This window comes from Chlorocebus sabaeus, chromosome 28, assembly GCF_047675955.1.
Source record: "Chlorocebus sabaeus isolate Y175 chromosome 28, mChlSab1.0.hap1, whole genome shotgun sequence".
NCBI lineage: Eukaryota > Metazoa > Chordata > Mammalia > Primates > Cercopithecidae > Chlorocebus > Chlorocebus sabaeus.
The window spans coordinates 14,830,680-14,849,705 of NC_132931.1; the positions used below are offsets into that span (position 1 = coordinate 14,830,680).

The window sequence follows — 19,026 nt, forward strand, 5'->3', positions numbered from 1 at the left end:
GTCTCCTGCTGCCTATTTGTAGATTACAGCAGCCACCAGGTCCATGACCCAGGCTGGAATGCAGTGGCTCACGGCACCCTCAATCTCCTGGGCTCACTGCAATCCTCCCGCCTCAGCCTCCCAAGAAGCTAGAACCACAGGTACACACCACCACACTCGGCTAATTTTTTAATGTTGTAGAGACGGGGTCTCACTGTGTTGCCCAGGCTGGTCTCAAACTCCCATAATCTAGCCATGTAGGAAACCTGAGATGCAGTGGGCCAGGCGGTATTTTAAAACACTGCAACGAGTACAGTGCTAAGAACTGTAATGCTCAGGAAATCTTACAGCACGTGCCGTCCTAAGCCTCTGTGTGTCCTCGTGGCTCACTGCTTTTTCTTCTTCTTGCTGGTGATGGTCTTGCTGGACGGGGACACGGTCACGTCCTCCTTGGGAGGGTCCAGTGTGAGGTGAGAGGATGACACGTCCACTGGCTCCTTGATCACCATAATGTCCACCTCACAGTCTTGTCTCTTGGCTTCTTCCTCTCTCAAGATAAACATCTTCAGCCTGAAAGCAAACATGAGAAGGTGGGAGCTTTTTTCAGTCCCCCTCAAAACGGCAAAAACAGTTTGATGCTATTTGTAGTATACGGCCCTTCAGACCTGGATTTCAGCAGCGTGTTAAACAGAACTAAGCTGCTACGCTTTGCCTGAAATAACTGATGCCATGTCCACACAGTCCAAAGTAAACTTTTCATGTATCTATGAAAAGAAAAATTTTTTTTTTGAGACAGTTTCACTCTTGTTGCCCAGGCTGGAGTGCAATGGTGCAATCTCGGCTCACTGCAACCTCTACCTCCCCAGTTCAAGTGATTCTCCTGCCTCAGCCCCCTGAGTAGTGGGATTACAGGCTTCCACCACCACGCCCAGCTAATATTTTGTATTTTTAGTAGAGATGGGTTTCACCAGGTTGGCCAGGCTGGTCTCAAACTCCTGACCTCAGGTGATCCACCTGCCTCAGCCTCCGGAAGTTACATATGTGTGCGTGTGTGTGTGTATACATATATAATAATATACATAATTTTGAGATGGGGTCTTGCTGTGTTGCCCAGGCTGGAGTGCAGTGGCACAAACACATCACTGCAGCCTCAACTCCCAGGCTCAAGCAATCCTCCTGCCTCAGCATCCAGAGTAGCTGGGACTATAGGCGCCTGCCATCACAGCTGGCTAATTTCTGTATTTTTTGTAGAGCTGAGGTCTTGCTGTATCACCCAGGCTGGTCTCAAACTCGTGATTCCCCTGCCTTGGTCCCCCAAAGTGCTGGGGTTACAGGCATGCGCCATGATGCCCAGCTCATTTGGGGATTTTATGGAGGGTCCAATATGTAGACCCGATTAAGTCACTGGCTATCAGTTATTGAACTCAAGCTCCAGCCCCTCTTCCTTCCTGGGAGGTTGGGCTGGAGCTGAAAGTCCCAATCCTCTAATCTCCTGGTTGATTCCCTGGCAACCAGCTCCAGCAAGAAGCTATCGAGGGCACCTCCCCTGGCCCCCAGTCATCTCATCATACAAAAGCCAGTCATTACCCCGAGAGTCCACAGCTTTTGAAGCTCTTGGGGCAAGAACTAGAAAATGGCTGTGTGCAGTGACTCACCGCTGTGATCCCAGCACTTTAGGAGGCCAAGGCAGGCGGATCACTTGAGGTCAGGAGTTCGAGACCAGCCTGGACAACCTGGTGAAACCCCGTCTCTACTAAAAATACAAAAATTAGCCAGGCGTGGTGGTGCACGCTTGTAATCCCAGCTACTCGGGAGGCTGAGGCAAGAGAATCACTTGAATCCAGGAGGCAGAGGTTGTAGTGAGCTGAGATCATACCACTCCACTCCAGCCTGGGTGACAGTGAGACCCTGTCTAAAAAAAAAAAAAAACTAGAAACTAAGACCAAATATTAGAACCAAAGATGCTCCCACTACCCCATTACTCAGGAAGTTACAAAGGCTTCAGGTGCTCTGCCAGGAACAGAGACCAAATACTCATTCCTTTTTATGTCAAAGACGCCCTTAGGAAATGATAGGCCTGTCCGGAAAGCATGGGTCCTGATGCACTGTGGCAGCTACAGAACACAGGATGGAGAGAGAGCAGCTCGGGAAGGAGCGGAGGGACCTCGTAAGTTACCTTGCTTCCAGTTCGTCATCTTCCATCTTCCGCTGCTGGGCCCGCGCTGTGCTGCGTAACCTCTCTTCCCTTATTTTCTCCTTGATAACTTCTTCACGTTTATACGCGTGAAAGAGCGTGTTCACAAAGAAGACGTACATACTATTGACCCACGTGTTGAACTCTTCCTTTTGATTATCCTTGGGTCTCTCGTATTTCTCTGGAATAGAGTTTCATGAAGCTGAACATGAATACAATCCTGCTGTAAACTGGGAGTCTGCGTGCTTTTTCTCGTTCTGGCCTCCCTGCGGTGGGCCCCCTGCTCCTCGGCCAGGAGAGGGGAGAGGAGAAAGGACGCTGCTCCCATGACTGCCTGGAACAAGGCAGGGGCTCAGTAGACCCTGGCTGGGATTATCAACCTTCCCTTTGAGTTTCCTGCTACCTCATTTTTGTTTTGTTTTGTTTTTTTTTTTTGGAGACAGAGTCTTACTCTGTCACCCAGGCTGGAGTGCAGTGGCGTGATTTCAGCTCACTGCAACCTCCACCTCCCGGGTTCAAGTGATTCTCATGCCTCAGCCTCCCGAGCTCCCCAGTAGCTACAGGCATGTGCCATCACACTCGGCTAATATTTGTATTTTTAGCAGAGATGGGGTTTCACCATGTTGGCCTGGCTGGTCTGGAACTCTTAACCTCAGGTGATCCACCCACCTCAGCCTCCCAAAGTGCTGGGATTACAGGCATGAGCCACTGCGCCTGGCCACCTCTTTTTGTTTCTAAATATCTTAAGAATAGTGGGTTTTCTGATATTTTAATTTTCCATGTTTTCAAGAATAATAAATCCTTGTTTCTTGCTTTTTTTTTTTTTTTTTTTTGGAGACAAGGTCTCACTCTATTGCCCAGGCTGGAGTACAGTGGCATGACCATGGCTCACTGAAGCCTGGAGGAACTCCTGGGCTCAAGTGATCCTCCCATCTTAGCCTCCCTGATAGCTGAGAATAGAGCAATGCACCACCACACAAGGCTAATTTTTTTAGTTTTGAGACAAGATCTCGCTCTGTCATCCAGGCTGGAGTGCAGTGGCACCATCATGGCTCACTGCAGCCTCCATCTCCTGGGCTCAAATAATCCTCCCACCTCAGCCTCCCAAGTAGCTGGGACCACAGGCGGGTGCCACCACACCCAGCTAATCATTGTTTTTGTTGTAGAGACAAGGTTTCGCTATGTTGCCCATGGCCTCAAATTCCTGAGCTCTAGTGATCCTCCCATCTGGGCCTCCCAAAGTGCTGGGATTACAGGCGTGAGTCACCGTACCCGGCCTAGGTCTTGGGGACAAAATATTCAATATCTTGTATTTATTCAGAGTTTGAAACCCCTTTAAGACAAGGATAGCTATGTACCTGAGTGAATCCTCTCTCCCGGAGAACTAGACAACCGGTCACTCTCACAAAAGGAATTTCCTAGTAGTTAGAGTTATCCCTCTCTCTCTCTCTCTTGTCTAGGCTAAAGAATCTCTAAATATTAAACTACCATAATTTTTTCCATCTTTTTAAGCAATTTTGGTTATCCAGTCACTTGGAAGGTTTTAAAATTCAGAAATCACATTATACGCAATCCAGGACTCTAAGGTCGGAATGAGACAGAATATCCTGCCTCGGCCTCCCAAGGTGCTGGGAGTACCGGAGCGTGCCACCATGCCCGGTGAATTTTGATATTTTTTTTGTAGAGACAGGGGCTTGCTTTGTTGCCCAGGCTGGTCTCAGACTCCTGGGCACAAGTGATCCTCCTGCCGTGGCCTCCCAGAGTTCTGGGCTTACAGCTGTGAGCCACTGCACCTGGCAGCAACATTGTCTTATGTTCATTCATGAACTCTCAACTAGACACCTACAAGCTGGAGGACAGTCGGTCACGGCTGCCACATGCAACAATCAGATGAAATGGTACTGGAAGAGATGCCACGTGGGTCAAGGGGGCCCTTGACAGGAGACAGGGCAGGAGCCACAGGTCTGGTGAATGGCACACCGGACTTAAGGAATGACCAGAGAGGATCCAGGGCATAATCCAGCTGGAGCTGGGACTAGAGATAATCAGATCAACAGGAAAGCACATTAGCTGGGGTTCCACTTCCAGTTCTATTTCTGTTCCAGGAACTGTGCATCTTGTTACGGCACTGCAGGAATGCCCTGTCTCTGCTGGGATGCCGAGCTCTGCGGGAGAAAATGACAACCCACAGACTCGCACCAGAGGGAGAAGAAACCAAGGACGTCAAGGGGTCGCAGAGGCCGAACGCGAAGAGTGTTTCAAGAAGCTGACGGTTTTCCTAACTATGGAGAGATCGGTTCAAGAGACGGCAGGATTCCTGGGGGTGGCAACATGGAGGCACTGCTGATGAAGAGGGGCCTTCAGTGGCCTGGGGAGGGCAGTGCGACGTGGAGCAAGCTAAGAAGACACAGGAGAGGACCTGGAGAAGGCGTTGCATGTATACAGCTCCCTAAGATGCATCGGCAAAGGGAGCAGGGAAGGAAAGTGGGATCTAGAGGGGAAGGTGAGGGAAGAGATTTTCCCTTTCTTTCTTTTTTTTGTTTGAGACAGAGTCTCACTCTGTCACCCAGGCTGGAGTGCAGTGGCATGGTCTCAGCTCAGTCTGTCGCCCAGGCTGCAGTGCAGTGGCGTGGTCTCAGCTCAGTCTGTCGCCCAGGCTGCAGTGCAGTGGCGTGGTCTCAGCTCACTCTCGCCCAGGCTGCAGTGCAGTGGCGTGGTCTCAGCTCACGCTGTCGCCCAGGCTGCAGTGCAGTGGTGTGGTCTCAGCTCAGTCTGTCGCCCAGGCTGGAGGGCAGTGGCATGGTCTCAGCTCACTGCAACCTCTGCCTCCGGGGTTCAAGCAGTTCTCCCACCTCAGCCCTGAGTAGCTGGGACTACAGGCGAGCGCCACCACACCCGGCTAGTTTTTTTATTTTTAGTAGAGATGGGGTTTCACTGTGTTGGCCGTGCTGGTCTCCAACTCCTGACCTTGCGATCCACCCGCCTCGGCCTCCCAAAGTGCTGGGATTACAGGCATGAGCCACGGCGCCCAGCCGAGAGAAGAGATTTTCCTAACTGGGCATATGGAGCACGTGTGTGCCGACGGGAACGATCCATTAGAGGAGGAGTGACGGGAAATGACAGGCACTGTAGAACTGATACACGGGGGAGGCCTCAGAGAGGACAAGGGCCTGGGATGGAGCCTTTAAAAGTTCACCACTGAGTGGGTGGCCAGCCAGAGAGAGACACCGTCAGAAAAGGGGGAAGGCCAGGCACAGTGGCTCACACCTGTAATCCCAGGGCTTTGGGACACCAAGGCGGGAGGATCACTTGGGCCCAGGAGTTAAAGACCAGCCTGGGCAACACAGCAAGACCCCACCTCTTTAAAAAAAAAAAAGGCCAGGCGCGGTTGGGCTCCTACCTGTAACCTCAGCACTCTGGGAGGCCGAGGCGTTCAGACCCAGGAGTTCTTGGATCCAGGAGTTTAAGACCAGCCTGGGCAACATAGCAAGACCTCACCTCTTTTAAAAAAAAAAAAAAGCCAGGCGTGGTTGGTCTCACACCTGTAATCTCAGCACTTTGAGGCTGAGATGGGCAGATCACCTGAGGTTAGGCGTTGGAGACCACCCTGGCCAACATGATGAAACCCCTTCTCTACTAAAAATACAAGGCGCAGTGACGGGTGCCTGTAATCCCAGCTACTATCGAGGCTGAGGCAGGAGAATTGCTTGAACTGAGGAGGCGGAGGTTGCAGAGCTATGATGGCACCACTGCACTCCCGGCCTGGTGACAAAGTAAGACCTTGTCTCCAAAAGAAAGAAAGAAAAAGAAAAGGGGAAACACCAGGGCTTGTTTAATCATGGAAACAAGGCCACATGCAACTGGCAAGGCCAGCAAAGTGACAGCAGAAAATTCCCATGACACTGATCATCATTGGATGACCCTGAGGAAAGGAGAGGCGTGAGGTTGGAAGTTCATGCGGACAGGGCTGAGGAATGAAACCAGAAGGGAGGAAGTGCAGTCAGCAGAGAGGCCTCAAGAGCCATCTTCCCAGGATAAAGGAAAACATAATGAAAGAGGAGGATGAGGAAGTGAATAAGGATTGTTTGTTGGTTTTAATTGGAGCACCTTTAAAACTCAGAGAGAATGAGACCCTGGAGAGCGAAAAGTCGCCTGGAGGAAAACAATACAGTCAACAGCAGCAGACTCTGAGATGGGCGTGCGGGGCCCAGGGGAGGCCCAGCTGTCCCATCCCCGCCTCTGCCCTCACAGACTGAGTCAGCGCAGCAAGATCACGCCTTGAACTTGAACTCCAAACCAGGGAGGAGAAATGGAAGCAGCTATACCAACCTCATTGTTTAAAAAGACAGTTGTGCTGGGTGTGGTGACGCCTATTTGTAATCCCAGCTACTCGGGAGGCGGAGGTGGGAGGATCGCTTGAGCCCAGGAGTTCAAGACCAGCCTGGACAACATAGCGAGACTCTGCCTCTAAGAAAATAAAAATGTAAAAAAGATGGTTGTAAAACTGTCTAAACATTATGTAATTCATAAGCAACAGTTTGTAAATATTAAGGTTCTATCATTAAAACACTCACCGCTCTCAGTTGAAAAAAAGGTGACCCCTTTTCCAGTAGATTGAAAATTCATTTTGGAGACTCTTTCATCACTTAGAGACTTCTTGATCTTGGGCTTTTACATTTAAAAAAAATCATGAAGCAAAATGTTACTTTTACATCATTGTGGGCTTATAACTACTTGTTTACACTATAATTAATTACAAAATTATTAATGAGGCTGTTCTCCTTGAGCTAATTTGACTTTCATTTGATTTTTTTTTTTTTTTTGGAGACAGTCTCACTCTGTTGCCCAGGCTGGAGTGCAATGGAGCGATCTCGGCTCACTGCAGCCTCCACCTCTCGGGTTCCAGTGATTCTCCTGCCTCAGCTTCCCCGGGTAGCTGGGACTACAGGCATGCGCCACCACACCTGGCTAATTTTTGTATTTTTAAGAGAGACGGGGTTTCACCATATTGGCCAGGCTGGTCTCAAACTCCTGACCTCAGGCAACCTGCCCGCCTTGGCCTCCCAAAGTGCTGGGATTACAGGTGTGAGCCACTGCACCCAGCCAATTTGACTATTTTAAACCTGAATAAAATATTAATATTTATACTATTAAGGAAATGAATAACAGAATTATTGTATTTACTGAAAGGCTCTCAAAAAAAACAAAATAAAATAAAATAAAAAACCCAAAGACTTGAAAATGTCCCTGGGTCTGTTGGCACAGTACTTACTGTATAAAGTTAACCATAGATTCATGTATTAATGGCTTTAATTATTATTACATTTCTTGAGACAGAATCTCGCTCCGTTGCCCAGGCTGGAGTGCACTGGCAGGATCTCAGCTTACTGCCACCTCTGCCTCCCGGGTTCAAGCAATTCTCCTGCCTCACCCTCCTGAATAGCTAGGATGACAGCACCTGCCACCAGGCCTGGCTATTTTTATTTTTTATTTTGTGTGTGTGTGTGTGTGTTTTTAAATTTTTTGTAATTTTTAGTAGAGACAGGGTTTCACCATGTTGGCCGGGCTGGTCTCGAACTCCTGACCTCAAGTGACCCACCCACCTCTCCCAAGGTGCTGGGATTACAGGCATGAGCCACCGCGCCTGACCTAATGGCTCTAATTATGTGTATGCCCTAACGCCCACATTTCCACCTCCAGCAGTCCTTGAACTCCAGTCTTGCCTCTGGCCGTGCTACTTGGGCCTCAATTCAGGCACATTAAGCTTAACTTGTCCAAAATCAACCACTTAATTTTGCTCCCCAAACTCAGCCCCCTGCCTCCCTCTTCCACATCATCTTAAATGGCCACTCTATTCTTCCAATGCTCAGCCAAAACATCTTGGACTCCTCTTTGCCTTCTCTTCCCCTCTCAACCCCCACAGCCTTCAAAACACCTCAGACTTCAGCCCACCTTAGTCCCAGTCACCATCACCTCCCCCCGGGATGGTTCCAAGAGCTTCCTCGCTGGTTTCTCAACAGTGAAGCCACAGAGCCTCCTGACGCCTCTGCTCAGACACTGTCCCATCCCATCCCACCTCACCCAGAATAAACGCCAGGGCCCCACCCCGGCCAGACGCCCTTCCTGTCACTGAGACCTCGTGCGTGGGAAGAAGCGGCGCTTGCGGCAACCGGTGCTGATTCTGGAGTCAAACTGCCTGGGCACAAACCCCCGCTCCACGACTTACTGCTAATGCAGCCGTGGCCAAGTTATTTCACCTTCCTGGGCCTGGCTTCCCTCCTAGAGAGAATCGCAGTACCTGAAGGTCATAGGGACGCTGAGCTGGTCCCTGGGGACGGCTCGGCACCAGGTAAACACCCAAAAACGCTATTAGTGCTGTTCACCTGCTGCCGTGTCCCCTCCTCCCTGCCGTGTCCCCTCCCCCTTGCCGTATCCCTTCCCCCCTGCCGTGCCCCTCCCCCCACCGTGCCCCTCCCCCCTGCCGTGTCCCCTCCCCCCCCGCCGTGCCCCTCTCCCCTGCCGTGTCCCCCCTCCCTGCCGTGTCCCCTCCCCCCTGCCGTGTCCCCTCCCCGCTGCCGTGTCCCCTCCCCTCGCCGTGTCCCCTCCCCTCGCTGTGCCCCTCCCCCCTGCCGTGTCCCCTCCCCCCTGCCGTGCCCCTCCTCACTGCCGTGTCCCCTCCCCCTGCCGTGTCCCCTCCCCCCTGCCGTGTCCCCTCCTCCCTGCCGTGTCCCCTCCTCCCTGCCGTGTCCCCTCCGCACTGGAACGTAGTGTCCATGAGGGCATGGGTTTCTGTTTGGTGCCAGGCCCCCAGCGCATGGTAAAGAGCTCTTCACAGAGCGGGCACTCGGTACCAGGTCTCTACACGGTTAGTTGCCAAGACAAACCTCCGATTTCCTTATTTTGTTAACATCAGGCCAGAGCTCTAACTTGCTGGAAGATGACCTGGCACTGTCAGAGTGAGCAGCATCCGATTCGTGGCTCAGGACCGCGCTGGGACTCTTGCTCTGGGCGTCCTAAGCAAGAACAAACACACGCATCAGATGGCTTCTGGTTTCCACAGAGATCCACACAGCCACACACACGCGCGCACACACACACATTATGTTAATGGGGTGTAACTGATTTACAATGAACTACACACGAAGTGTACCCTTGGATGTGTTTTCACATGTCTATACCTGTGAAACCATCGCCTCAGTCAAGACAGTGAACAGAATCAGGCACAGTGGCTCACACCTGTAATCTCAGCTCTTTGGGAGGCCAAGGTAGGCAGATCACCTGAGCCCAGGAGTTTGAGACTAGCCTGGGCAACATAGTGAGACCCCATCTCTAAAAAAATAAATAACAGGCCAGGCGCGTTGGCTCATGTCTGTAATCCCAGAAGTTTCAGAGAATGAGGCGGGTGGATCACTTGAGGCCAGGAGTGCGAGACCAGGCTGGCCAACACGGTGAAACCCTGTACAAATACAAAGATTGGCCGGGTTTGGCAGTGCGTACCTATAATCCCAGCTGCTTGGGAGGCTGAGGCAGGAGAATCACTTGAACCCAGGAGGCAGAGCCTTCAGTGAGTCACGATTGTGCCACTGCACTCGAGCCTGGGCAACAGAGCAAGATTTTTGTCTCAAAACCACACACACAAAAACACACCCACACACCCACACATACCCACACACACATCCACACCCACAAACATGCACACCCCACACACCCACACTACACACCCCCACACACACCTCACACTCACACACACCCCTACTCACACCCACACCTCCACACATTCCCACACCCACACACACCCACACAGTGAACTTTTAGGTACCCAGCCCGACGCCCGTCGTGGATATGAAGGCTCCTCCACGCTGGCGACCGGGAATGCAAACTACTCCCAGCCCTGAGTGAGTCCTTGAGCTTCCTCCCCTTCTTCGAAGCAGCCCTTCCTTTAGGTCCCAGCTGTTCCCTCACACGCGGGCGCACTCAGCTGAGGGCTCAAGGACAGCCTTCTGCCCGTCTCTGGAGCTTGCTGTCCCTCTTCACAGCACACTTTCCTCCATGGAACAAAATTCTACCTTTGCCTCCCCACATGACCGGAGTGTGCGAAGCTACCGTGAGCTGAACAAGAAGGATCAGCTTTAGTAAGTTTGAAGCTGAGCCTCTGTGATCTCTAAATCACACTCCCGAACTGTTGGTCAAAAGGGAGCAGTGATTGCCTTGGAGCATGACATGAACATTCAGGTTCCAGTGTACTTGGAGTAGAGACGGGGTTTCACCACGGTTGGCCAGGCTGGTCTCGAATTCCTGACCTCAAGTGATCCGCCCACCTTGGCCTCCCAAAGTGCTGAGATTACAGGCGTGAGCCACTGTGCCTGGCCGGGGTGTCCATCCTTGTGAGCAAGCCCTGGGGACCTGTTTAGCATCCCACGCACACTCAGGAACTGTTCCCCGACGGATCTGCTCTTGAGCAGGCCGTCCACTGTTAGAAATACTGGATCCATGTAACACAACATCTCCTAGTAAGATACCTCTGATTTCCTTCTGAGACGGAGTCTCGCTCTGTCACCCAGGCTGGAGTGCAGTGGCGCCATCTTGGCTCACTGCAAGCTCCACCTCTCAGGTTCACGCCATTCTGCCTCGGCCTCCTGAGTAGCTGGGACTACAGTCGCCTGCCACCATGCCCACCTAATTTGTGTGTGTGTGTGTGTGTGTGTGTGTGTGTGTGTGTGTATATTTTTTTATTTTATTTTATTTTATTTTTTTAATTAGAGACCGGGTTTCACCGTGTTAGCCAGAATGGTCTCGATCTCCTGACCTCATGATCTGCTGGCCTCAGCGTCCCAAAGTGCTGGGATTACAGGTGTGAGCCACCACGCCCAGCCAATACCTCTGATTTTCTCATGTGTGGTCTAGTGGCCCCCCCAGCATGTCAGTATGCACTGTGACCTTCATTATGAAATCTGCTGTGGCGAGGAGTCCACTTTCTGGGTCACGGCCAGGAAACTCATTTTCCCAAACTTAAAAATCTATACACACTTCCAAAATGTGAAAAGGACATGTTGGCCGGGCACGGTGGCTCATACCTGTAATCCCAGCACTTTGGGACGCTGAGGCAGGAGGATCACTTGAGCTCAGGAGTTTGAGACCAGCCTGGGCAGCATGGCAAAACCCCATCTCTACAAAAAAAAAATACAAAAAGGCCAGGCACAGTGGCTCAGGCCTGTAATCCTAGCACTTTGGGAGGCCGAGGCGGGTGGATCAACTGAGGTCAGGAGTTCAAGACCAGCCTGGTCAACATGGTGAAACCCCGTCTCTACTAAAATACAAAAAATTAGCCAGGTGTGGTGGCACATGCCTGTAATCCCAGCTACTTGGGAGGCTGAGACATGAGAATCATTTGAATCCAGGAGGCAGAGGTGGCAGTGACCTGAGATTGTGCCATTGCACTCCAGCCTGGGCAACAGAGTGAGACTCTATTTCAAAAAAAAAAAAAAAAAATTAGCTGGGTGTGGTGGCACAAGCCTGTAGTCCTGGCTACTCAGAAGGCTAAGGTGGGAGGAGCGTGTGAGCTCAGGGGGTCAAGGCTGCGGTGAGCCGTGACTGCACCACTGCACTCAAACCTGGATGACAGAGTGAATCCCTGTCTCAAAATACATAAAACAAAATTTCAAAAGGAAAAAGGAAAGACTTCTTAAATTACTTTCTGGAAGGGTTAGTAAAACCAAGATAGTTTTGATGATGGTTTAACCATTCCAGAATAAAGTCATTCCTTGCTGTCTTTTTTTTGAGATGGAGTCTCGCTCTGTCGCCCAGGCTGGAGTGCAGTGGTGCGATCTCAGCTCACTGCAAGCTCCGCCTCCCGGGTTCACGCCATTCTCCTGCCTCAGCCTCCCAAGTAGCTGGGACTACAGGCGCCCACCACCACGCCCAGCTAATTTTTTTCTATTTTTAGTAGAGACAGGGTTTCACTGTGTTAGCCAGGATGGTCTCGATCTCCTGACCTCGTGATCTGCCCGCCTCGGCCTCCCAAAGTGCTAGGATTACAGGCGTGAGCCACCGTTCCCGGCCCTCCTTGCTCTGTAATTCTAAGATTACCTAATTCTAAGACATTGTGTTACCTGATTTAATATTGTATAAATAGTTTCCTGTTTATTTCCAGACACATCATCAGCTGGAACATTCGCATAGGATTTAGTCATTTGATCAGTAACACAGATGAACGCAAAGCTTAAGAGAGCTTCAAAGAATTCCAGGAAAACCAGCTGAAATAAAAGAAACCACAGAGTTTCCATCATTCGGACACACCTGGAGACAGAGCATTGATAGATTGGCATTCATTATTTCCTGACATCTGAATACGCACACGTTTGCACACAGACATGCAGACACGTGCACACACACACATGCACAGACATGCACACAGACACACACACACATATATTCTGTACTTGTGTTCAGACTGCTTTCAATCAAATCTTGGTTCTTAGACTGGTCACAGTGGCTCACATCTGTAATCGCAGCACTTTAGGAGGCTGAGGCAGGAAGATCGTTTGAGCCCAGGAGTTTGAGACCAGCCTGGGCAACACAGTGAGACCCATTCTGTACAAAAACCTGTTTTTAAAAAATCAGCTCAAGGCTGGGTGTGGTAGCTCACGCCTGTAATCCCAGCACTTTGGGAGGCCAAGGCAGGCGGATCACGAGGTCGGGAAATCGAGACCACCCTGGCTAACATGGTGAAACTCCATCTCTACTAAAAAAAATACCAAAAAAAAGAAAAAATTAGCCAGGAGTGGTGGCGGCGCCTGTAGTCCCAGCTACTCGGGAGGCTGAGGCAGGAGAATGGCGTGAACCCAGGAGGCAGAGCTTGCAGTGAGCCGAGATTGCGCCACTGCACTCCAGCCTGGGCGACAGAGCAAGACTCCGTCTCAAAAAAAAAAAAAAAAAAAAAAAAGTGTCAATGAAAAGGCTAATGAAAAAAAGAAAAAAAATCTTGGTTCTTTGTTCTTGGTATCCATGGCAAAACCAACAGCCTGAATTGGATCTGTACCGTTTGTGACGGCTCTTTACAAACCTCAGGTTCAAAGTTGCTGTCAATTCCATCGTATATGAAAGGATTATCCTCTGCTATGACCTCCATAAATATAGCTGCTGTTAATTCTTTATTTATCATTTTAAAGTCCTGTAAAAAAGAAAATCAAACCATAACTGCCTATAATTGTAAACAGCTACATATTTTAATGTCAATTTATATCAATACAATAATTAAGAAAGTGTACCAGAAATTAATATCTTTTTTCTTTTTTTTGAGAGACGGAATCTCACTCTGTCACCCAGGCTGCTGTGCAGTGGTGCAATCTCAGCTCACTGCAACCTCCACCTCCTGGGTTCAAGTGATTCTCCTGCCTCAGCCTCCCAAGTAGCTGGGACTACAGGTGCACACCACCACGTCCAGCTGATTTTTGTATTTTTTAGTAGAGATGGGATTTCACTATATGTTGACCAGGCTGGTCTCAAACTCCTGACCTCAAGTGATCCACCTCCCTCGGCCTCCCAAAGGGCTGGGATTACAGGTGTGAGACATTACGCCCAGCCATAAATTAATATCTTAAAGACTGATAATTTTGAAAAGCATTCTGGATTAACATTGGTATGTACGGCCAGGCCTGGTGGCTCACACCTGTAATTCCAGAACCTTGTGAGGCCGAGGTGGGAGGATCACTTGAGCCCAGGCGTTGGGGATCAGCCTGGGCAACAGAGCAAGACCCTGTCTCTACAAAAATTAAAAATGTAGGCCGAGCATGGTGGTGCATGTCTGCAGTCCCAGCCACTCAGGAGGCTGAGGTGGGAGGATCACTGAAGTCCAGGACTTTGAGGCCACAGTGAACTGTGATCACAACACTGCACTCCAGCCAGGGTGACAGAGCAAGACCCTGTCTCACACACACACACACACACACACACACACACACACACACACAGTTTACCTCTCTATCCCTTCTCTAGCACCTCCAAAATAACAGTAAAGTATTTTTTGGCACAGAACAGGACATAGAACATGGGAGAACAGAACACGGTCCAGGTGTGAAATATGAACACAACGCTGTAGGCTGAAAAGCACCTGGGGAAACAACGTACTGCACAACGAAACCGGTTTTACCACAGAGTAATTGACATGAAGAGTTACGCTCTTCGCATTGGTTAAAGTCACAGTTTCCAAGAACCTATCAATAATGTTAAGTGGGACCGGGCTCACACCTGTAATCCCAGCACTTTGGGAGGCTGAGGCAGGCGGATCAGGAGGTAGAGTCCGAGACCATCCAGGCCAACATGGGGAAACCCCATCTCTACTAAAAATACAAAAACATTAGCTGGACATGGTGGTGGGTGCCTGTAGTCCCAGCTAGTCGGGAAGCTGAGGCAGGGGAATCACGTGAGCCCAGGAGGTGGAGGTTGCAGTGAGCTGAGATCGCGCCACTGCACTCCAGCCTGGGTGACAGAGTGAGACTCTGTCTCAAAATCATGATAATAATAATGTTAAATGAGGACTTACCGTACTCAAATGTTCAGGTTTCAATATTTTTTTTTAAATCACTCATATCGATCAGCCTGGGCAACATGGTGAAACCCCATCTCTACTAAAAATACAAAAATTAGCTGGGTGTGGTGGCAGGCACCTATAATCCCAGCTAGTCGGGAGGCTGAGGCAGGGAATCACATGAGCCCGGGAGGCGGAGGTTGCCATGAGTTGAGATTGCACCACTGCATTCCAGCCTGGCGACAGAGTAAGACTCTGTCTCAAAAAAAAAAAAAAAATTTAAAAATTTAAAAAAAAAGTTAAGTGAGGACTTGCTGTACTCAAATGTTCAGGTTTCAATATTTTTTAAAAAATCACTCATACCAACCAGCCTGGGCAACATGGTGAAACGCCGTCTCTACTAAAAATATAAAAAGTAGCCTGGCATGGTGGTGGGCACCTGTAATCCCAGCTACTTGGGAGGCTGAGGCAGGAGAATCGCTTGAACCAGGAGGCAGAGGTTGCAGTGAGCCGAGATCATGCTACTGCAGTCCAGTCTGGGAGACAGAGCAAGACTCCGCCTCCAAAAAAAAAAAAAAACAAAAACAACAACAAAAACCACTCATACCGAGAACCAGGAAGATCTGAAACTGAATGGAAAAAGAGAGTCCACAGATGCCATCACCAAGACGACAGGGATTGATGGACAGAGACTGTAAGACAGTCATCACAAAAACGCTTCAATGAGGCTGGGTGTGGCGGCTCATGCCTCTAATCCTAGCACTGTGGGAGGCCGAGATGGGTGGATCACCTGAGCTCTGGAGTTTGAGACCAGCCTGGGCAACATGGTGAAACCCTGTCTCTACTAGCTGGGCGTGGTGGCGTGCACCTGTAATCCTAGGTACTCGGGAGGCTGAGGCAGAAGAATCACTTCAACCTGGTAGGTGGAGGTTGCAGTGAGCCAAGTCACTGCACTCCAGCCTGAGCGACAGAGCAAGACTCTGTCAAAAAGAAAAAAAAAAAAAAAATTATTCAATGGGCAATTGCAAACATGCTTGAAACAAACGAAAAACTGAAAAGGGCCAGGTGTCACTCCTGTAATCCCAGCACTTCAGGAGGCCCAGGCAAGAGGAATCCTTGAGCCCAGGAGTTCAAGATCAGCCTAGGCAACATGGCAACAACACGTCTGTACAAAAAATAGAAAAATTAGCTGGGTATGTTGGCACACATGTAGTCCCAGCTACTCAGGAGGCTGAGGTGGGAGGATCGCTTGAACCCAGGAGGTCAAGGCTGCCGGGAGCCAAGATCGCACCACTGCACTCCAGCCTGGGTGACAGAGCGAGACCCTCGCTCAAAACAACAAACTATTTCCCACAGTTACACACTAGGTTACCATCCAATTTTCTTATGTATACGACGTTACGAAATTTGTAAAAACTCCTTAGCATTAGTATTTGATTCTGTTTAATCATTTGTATTCCCACAAGTACAAATTAAAAGTATCATGGAACAGGCCAGGCACAGTGGCTCACGCCTGTAATCCGAACACTTTGGGAGACAAACGCGGGCAGAGCATGAGGTCAAGAGATCGAGACCATCCTTACTAACACGGTGAAACCCCGTCTCTACTAAAAATACAAAAATCAGCTTAGTATGGTCATGCACATCTGTAATCTCAGCTACTCGGGAGGCTGAGGCACGAGAATTGCTTGAACCCAGGAGGCAGACGTTGCAGTGAGCCGAGATCGCACCATTGCACTCCAGCCTGGCGAAAGAGCGAGACTCTGTCTTAAAAAAAGAAAAAAAAAGTATCATGGAACAAAAACAACCAATAGTATGAGAACATTGTATAAATAAGATGTTGTCACTATTTTCCCAAGTAATAACTTTTGAAAATTCCATTTTCAATAAACTGTAATTGTTTTAAATGACATTCATCCCCCCCACTTCCTTTTTTTTTTTTTTTTTTTTTTTTGAGACAGAGTTTTGCTCTTGTTGCCTAGACTGGAGTGCAGTGGCACGATTTCAGCTCATTGCAACCTCTGCCTCCCGGGTACAAGCAATTCTCCTGCCTCGGCCTCCCAAGTAGCTGGGATTACAGGCTCCCGCCACCACACCTGGCTAATTTTTTTTGTATTTTTAGTAGAAACGGGGTTTCACAGTGTTGGCCAGGCTGGTCTCAAACTCCTGACCTCAGGTGATCCACCCGCCTCAGCCTTCCAAAGTCCTTCCTTTGTAAAAAGATTTCAGTTGGCTTTATTGCTATTCTAGGATCAGGCAACACTTTGGTCCATCAAAAAGAGTAAGGTGTTCCTCCGTTTTCCTTTTTTGTTTATTGGGGGATTTTTTTGGGACAGGGCCTCCCTCTGTCAACCAGGCTGGAATACAGTGGCATGATCACAGCTTACTACAGCCTCCCAAGTAGCTGGGACTACAGGTGTGCACTACCACGCCTGGCTATGTTTTTTTTATTTTTTGTAGAGAGGGGGATCTCACTGTGTTGCCCAGGCTGGTCTTGAATTCCTAAACTCAGGTCACCCTCCTGCCTCGGTCTCCCGAAGTGCTGGAATTACAGGCATGCAGCACCGCGCTCGGCCCCATCTTCCTTTAAATGACCGGATCTGCGTGAATAAACATACCGTAGGCCAGTCAGGCGCGGTGGCTCACGCCTGCAATCCCGGCACTTAGGGAGGCCGAGGCAGGTGCATCACCTGAGGTCAGGAGTTTGAGACCAGCCTGGGCAACCTGGCAAGCCCCTAACTCTATAAAAAATACAAAAATTAGCCGGGCATGATGGTAGGCACCTGTAATCCCAGCTTCTTAGGAGGCTGAGGCAGGAGAATTGCTTGAACCCAGGAGGTGGAGGTTGCAGTGAGCCAAGATCGCCTCATTGCACTCCAGCCTGGGCGACAAGAGCAAAACTCCGTCTCAAAAAAAATAAAATTATATATATATATATATAAAATATATTAGTGTATATATATAAAATATATACATATTTATTTTAAGACAATGGCCAGTGTATATATATAAAAAATATATATATTTATTTTAAGACAATGGTCAATGGTATATATAAATATATATGGCCAAGCTGGTCTTGAACTCCTTGACCGCAGGTGATCCACCTGCCTCGGCCTCTCAAAGGCTGGGATTGCAGCATAAATATATGTGTGTGTGTGTGTGTCTGTGTGTGTGTGTGTGTCTGTGTGTGTGTGTGTCTGTGTGTGTGTGTGTCTGTGTGTGTGTGTATGTGTGTCTGTGTGTGTGTGTGTGTGTCTGTGTGTGTGTGTCTGTGTGTGTGTGTGTGTCTGTGTGTGTGTGTGTGTGTGTGTATGCGCCATGGGCCATTGTTATAGGCCATAGGCCATTGTCGTGCCCTAATCTGTAAGCACATTGGGCAGGTGACGGCTGTTTCTGTTCCTTCCACGACCACAGACCACTGTGCTGCCAAGAGACTCTGTAAACATTCAATGGTTCTGAAAATCCAGCCCAGATCTTCACCTGATTATTTGCATATCATAGCTGGAATATCTTGCCTCTCTTTAATTAAAATCAAAGTGCCTGTAAATAGAAAGCCAGTATTGAACTTAGATGGTTACTTTCAGCATCCAGAGGAAGTGTCTCATCTTCATCGTAGGCTCGTGGGGAGGCGCTGCGTGGGGTCTGCAGTAAGCTAGATAAATCTCCCAGCATTTATTCATGTAATTCATAGAGTAGAGCGTCCGCTGTTGCTCACGGAATAAATTGCCTAAAAATACAATGTTCGGAAAATGATTACAGATTTATATTTTGAGAAAAAAAAATAGCGGTAAATACACTCCTATTGTTTTTGTTTTTTTCCGAGACAGAGTCTTGCTGTTGCTCAGGCTGCAGTGCAATGGCACGATCTCGGCTCACTGCAACCTCCGCTCGCCAGGCTCAAGCGATTCTCCTGCCTCAGCCTCCCGAGTAGCTGGGATTACAGGCATGCACCACCACGCCCGGCTAATTTTTTGTGTTTTTAGTAGAGACAGGGTTTTGCCATGTTGGCCAGGCTGGTCTTGAGCTCCTTGACCTCAGGTGGTCCGCCCGCCTCGGCCTCCCAAACTGCTGGGATTGCGGGAGTGAGCCACTGCGCCCAGCCCAGATTTATATTTTGAGAAAAAAAAATGGGGCAGTAAATAGAATCCTGTTGGTTTTGTATTTACCTCTTATCTGGCAGGCATTTGGATGAATGTTCTCAGTCATCAGTTTTGTAAAACACAAGAAAAGCGATGGGCTTCTCTTTCTGTGATAATGATCAAAAGATACAATAATTACTTCTCCAAAAGAGGGAAATTCCCTTCTCCTTGAGCACAGGCTAGAC

The 19,026-nt window shown here is 49.3% G+C and overlaps 1 protein-coding gene and 1 long non-coding RNA gene across 2 annotated transcripts in view; one reads left to right on the forward strand and one right to left on the reverse strand.

Moving 5' to 3' along the window:
* Window positions 1-72: 72 nt before the first annotated feature.
* The window catches only part of LOC119623616 (radial spoke head 10 homolog B), a 47,983-nt gene continuing 29,029 nt past the window's right edge, over window positions 73-19,026 (reverse strand). Inside the window, exons 12-19 of the mRNA XM_073012801.1 lie at window positions 18,869-18,948; window positions 18,281-18,429; window positions 13,236-13,343; window positions 12,283-12,426; window positions 9,058-9,186; window positions 6,748-6,841; window positions 2,156-2,354; window positions 73-549 (exon numbers count right to left, since the gene is read on the reverse strand). Of these exons, the coding sequence (XP_072868902.1) occupies window positions 366-549; window positions 2,156-2,354; window positions 6,748-6,841; window positions 9,058-9,186; window positions 12,283-12,426; window positions 13,236-13,343; window positions 18,281-18,429; window positions 18,869-18,948 (1,087 nt within the window). The 3' untranslated portion in view covers window positions 73-365. The remainder of the gene's footprint in view (window positions 550-2,155; window positions 2,355-6,747; window positions 6,842-9,057; window positions 9,187-12,282; window positions 12,427-13,235; window positions 13,344-18,280; window positions 18,430-18,868; window positions 18,949-19,026) is intronic.
* LOC140710619 (uncharacterized) lies at window positions 545-6,766 on the forward strand. The gene is made up of 2 exons (XR_012091722.1): window positions 545-2,146; window positions 4,279-6,766. It is a non-coding gene; the product is annotated as an uncharacterized lncRNA (long non-coding RNA).